The following is a 2,746-nucleotide window of genomic DNA, read 5'->3' as shown; positions in this document are numbered from 1 at the left end:
AACATCGTAGTTAAATCTGGTACGTTTACTTTGACACCATAAAGAAAATGTTCTTATCGGTACGTAATTAAGTTCAAATTCGCAATTAGGGTTTGTGAATATTCCATTCAATGATTCCATTAGTTCTGCAGGTCTACAATCGTAGGGACCAAGGTTAAGTCTACCTTGTTCATAGTCATTGGCATGAATATTATCCCATATTACAGGTTTTCGCCGAAGAACTGTCTGTAGTTCCAGTATAGACTCTACGCTAATTTTGTTAGAGACTACTTTAGGACCTTCAATGTACCGAAAATAATAATTGCATCATCAGGACCCGTTAATATTTCATCAGTTAGGTACAGTAGTTATATGATACATACCTGTCCACATTATATGGATATCAGAATGTAAGCCAGTACCTACAGTAACTAAATATTTAGATTCTTTAACATTCGGATCTGCTCGAGCAGCACAGTATTCTAAGTAAAGAAATAAAAGTAATTTACCCATGCGGCAAATAAAGAAAATACGACAATCAAATATTCATATCGAATCTATCGAAACGGTACTTATACCAGTAGGGCAAAATAGAAAGTTAGCTGGCATCCCTAGATATTTATATATCTCATTCGTAACTTCTACTTGTGCAGCAGCAAAGGACTCAAACTCTTCTTGATCTTGTAAGCACATAACAGTATCGATATCATCGAAGAATATAGCAAAGGAATTACAGCCAAAATTTCGAATCTACGAATCATTATGAGAAGTGATCGTTATACCTCATCAGTTTCAAATAATTGCTTTTAATACATTCTAAGGATATTTAATATGCGAACATCACAGATTTTAAATTGTAATTGTAATTTTGTATCTGAATACACGTAAAGTTATAATATTTTAGTATATCACGTGTACGTCAAAAGAGTAAAATAAGATAAGACATTATTTGTGACATACTCGCATGATGACTACAATACCCATATGTCCATTATAAATGTTGATCGTTAACAAATACGGCGATTATACAACTAATGGTAAACAGTTAAGTAGAAAAATATGCATAAATACTGATGAACCTATTTCTTCTAAAAGAAGTCGTATTATTTAGTTATGGAACAATTCAAGGCTACTTATCAGAGTATTACCCAAGTGCTTTCCAAAGATTAATATTATAGGCACACCCAATGCCAATTTCATTAGATATTAAAATAAAGTTTGAAAGCATTAAAAAACTACCCACCTGATCAAGCTTGTCTTTTAGAAATTTCATATCACGATTACTGGAATATGTAATATCAACACCTGGTGAGATAGCATAAATGAATAAAATGCCACTCTCTTCAGCTGCCCGTATTAGAGCTCGTAGGCTATCTGTGAGATTTAAATAAAAAGCAAAGACCCTTATAGAGTGATATGTACCATTAATTTTAACGATTTAGATTTAAATAATTTCGCAAATAGGAGTTTACCCCCTTCACGCTTGGAATAAGCTTGCTTCCATGCAGCACGGTGCTTCTCATCATCTTTAGGCCCGTACATATACGTATTTAACCCCCACTTGGCCATGCTGTAATAGTTATTGAAAAATAAATAACAACTGATTAATAAACCAGCTATTACTTATTTCTATGACGTTCAAAAGGACTACAAAGATCTGCATATCACGTAATAAGAGTGTAATGTATGCTAACGTAAAATACTTTACATATAACGTATTTTTTTAGGGTTTAAATGAATTGGAATTAATTTCGGGCTGCAAGATCAGTAATTACTACCTACGTATAAAACTATGTTAGATTATATTTATACATATGAGAGTAATGTCTTATTATTATAGTTATTTAGTTGATTTGCACTACAATATCTTAGACTAGTGATGTCAAATGCATGCGTTTATCTAAAATATGAAATATCGCTTACTTTGAAAATAAAGTCTTGCGCTGCTCGAAACTCCACGGCTTGCCGTAGAAACCTAGCATTAGGGTTGGCAATATATTTAACAGTTAATAATTTAAAATTCCATACATAGCCACAAGTACGGTATCGTATTTAGTAATCTTAACCTCCGTTTCACATTCATTGTTATTATTAAAAAGTTGAATCTTAAATATCGAAAGCTAATTCATTAGATATATCCAATTAATAATTTATAGCAAACAAGATATGAGAAGGTTGATACCATATTAGAAACAGAAGGTTATTAGGCTGGGGCTTTTTAGAAAAATATGTTATTTTTCTAAAGGCTCATGATTATCATCAGTAAAAACGTAGGCGTATAGCTTATTTGACTATAATGCTTCAAAAATACATACTTTTTTACATACGTACGGTCTAACATCATTATGTGTTTCTATCAAATTATCTTACAGACGATGGTTTATTCATTATATACAGTACAGTCGAAATGGTATTAAAATTGGACAAACTAGAGGGTAAAAAGTTCTCAACTTCAAAATTAGTTGTTGTTATTTAGACTCGTATACTTGTATTTACATTTTGTATTGCAGTCTATAAATTTAAAAAATAAATCTCTAACTTCAGAAATCAGCTATTACAGTTGTCTTTACACATGTATGAAGTGATGGGATTACTACTCTCACTATCACCATACATACAGGACGTCGCATAGTATTGTAATCAATAGAATTTGATATTTGTAAATGAGAGAGTAAAATGCTTAACTTAAGAAACTGCTTACTGCGATTGATCTCGTACCTACTATAAATACAATACATATAGCGATAAAGTCATCACTTTTTCAGTA

At 31.6% G+C, this 2,746-nt stretch overlaps 1 protein-coding gene across 1 annotated transcript; it reads right to left on the bottom strand.

Annotated features, from left to right (window-relative positions):
- On the bottom strand, nucleotides 1–1,955 carry TRIADDRAFT_1306 (uncharacterized protein; the record flags this gene model as incomplete). The annotated part of the gene is made up of 6 exons (XM_002117396.1): nucleotides 1–278; nucleotides 363–461; nucleotides 558–729; nucleotides 1,223–1,353; nucleotides 1,452–1,549; nucleotides 1,903–1,955. Coding segments are annotated over 6 exons (831 nt in total), but the record flags the coding sequence as incomplete, so codon positions are not given.
- Between the last annotated feature and the right edge of the window lie 791 nt (nucleotides 1,956–2,746).

The sequence above is a fragment of the Trichoplax adhaerens genome, genomic scaffold, assembly GCF_000150275.1.
Source record: "Trichoplax adhaerens TRIADscaffold_24 genomic scaffold, whole genome shotgun sequence".
NCBI lineage: Eukaryota > Metazoa > Placozoa > Uniplacotomia > Trichoplacea > Trichoplacidae > Trichoplax > Trichoplax adhaerens.
This window is presented reverse-complemented; position numbering and strand designations above follow the sequence as displayed.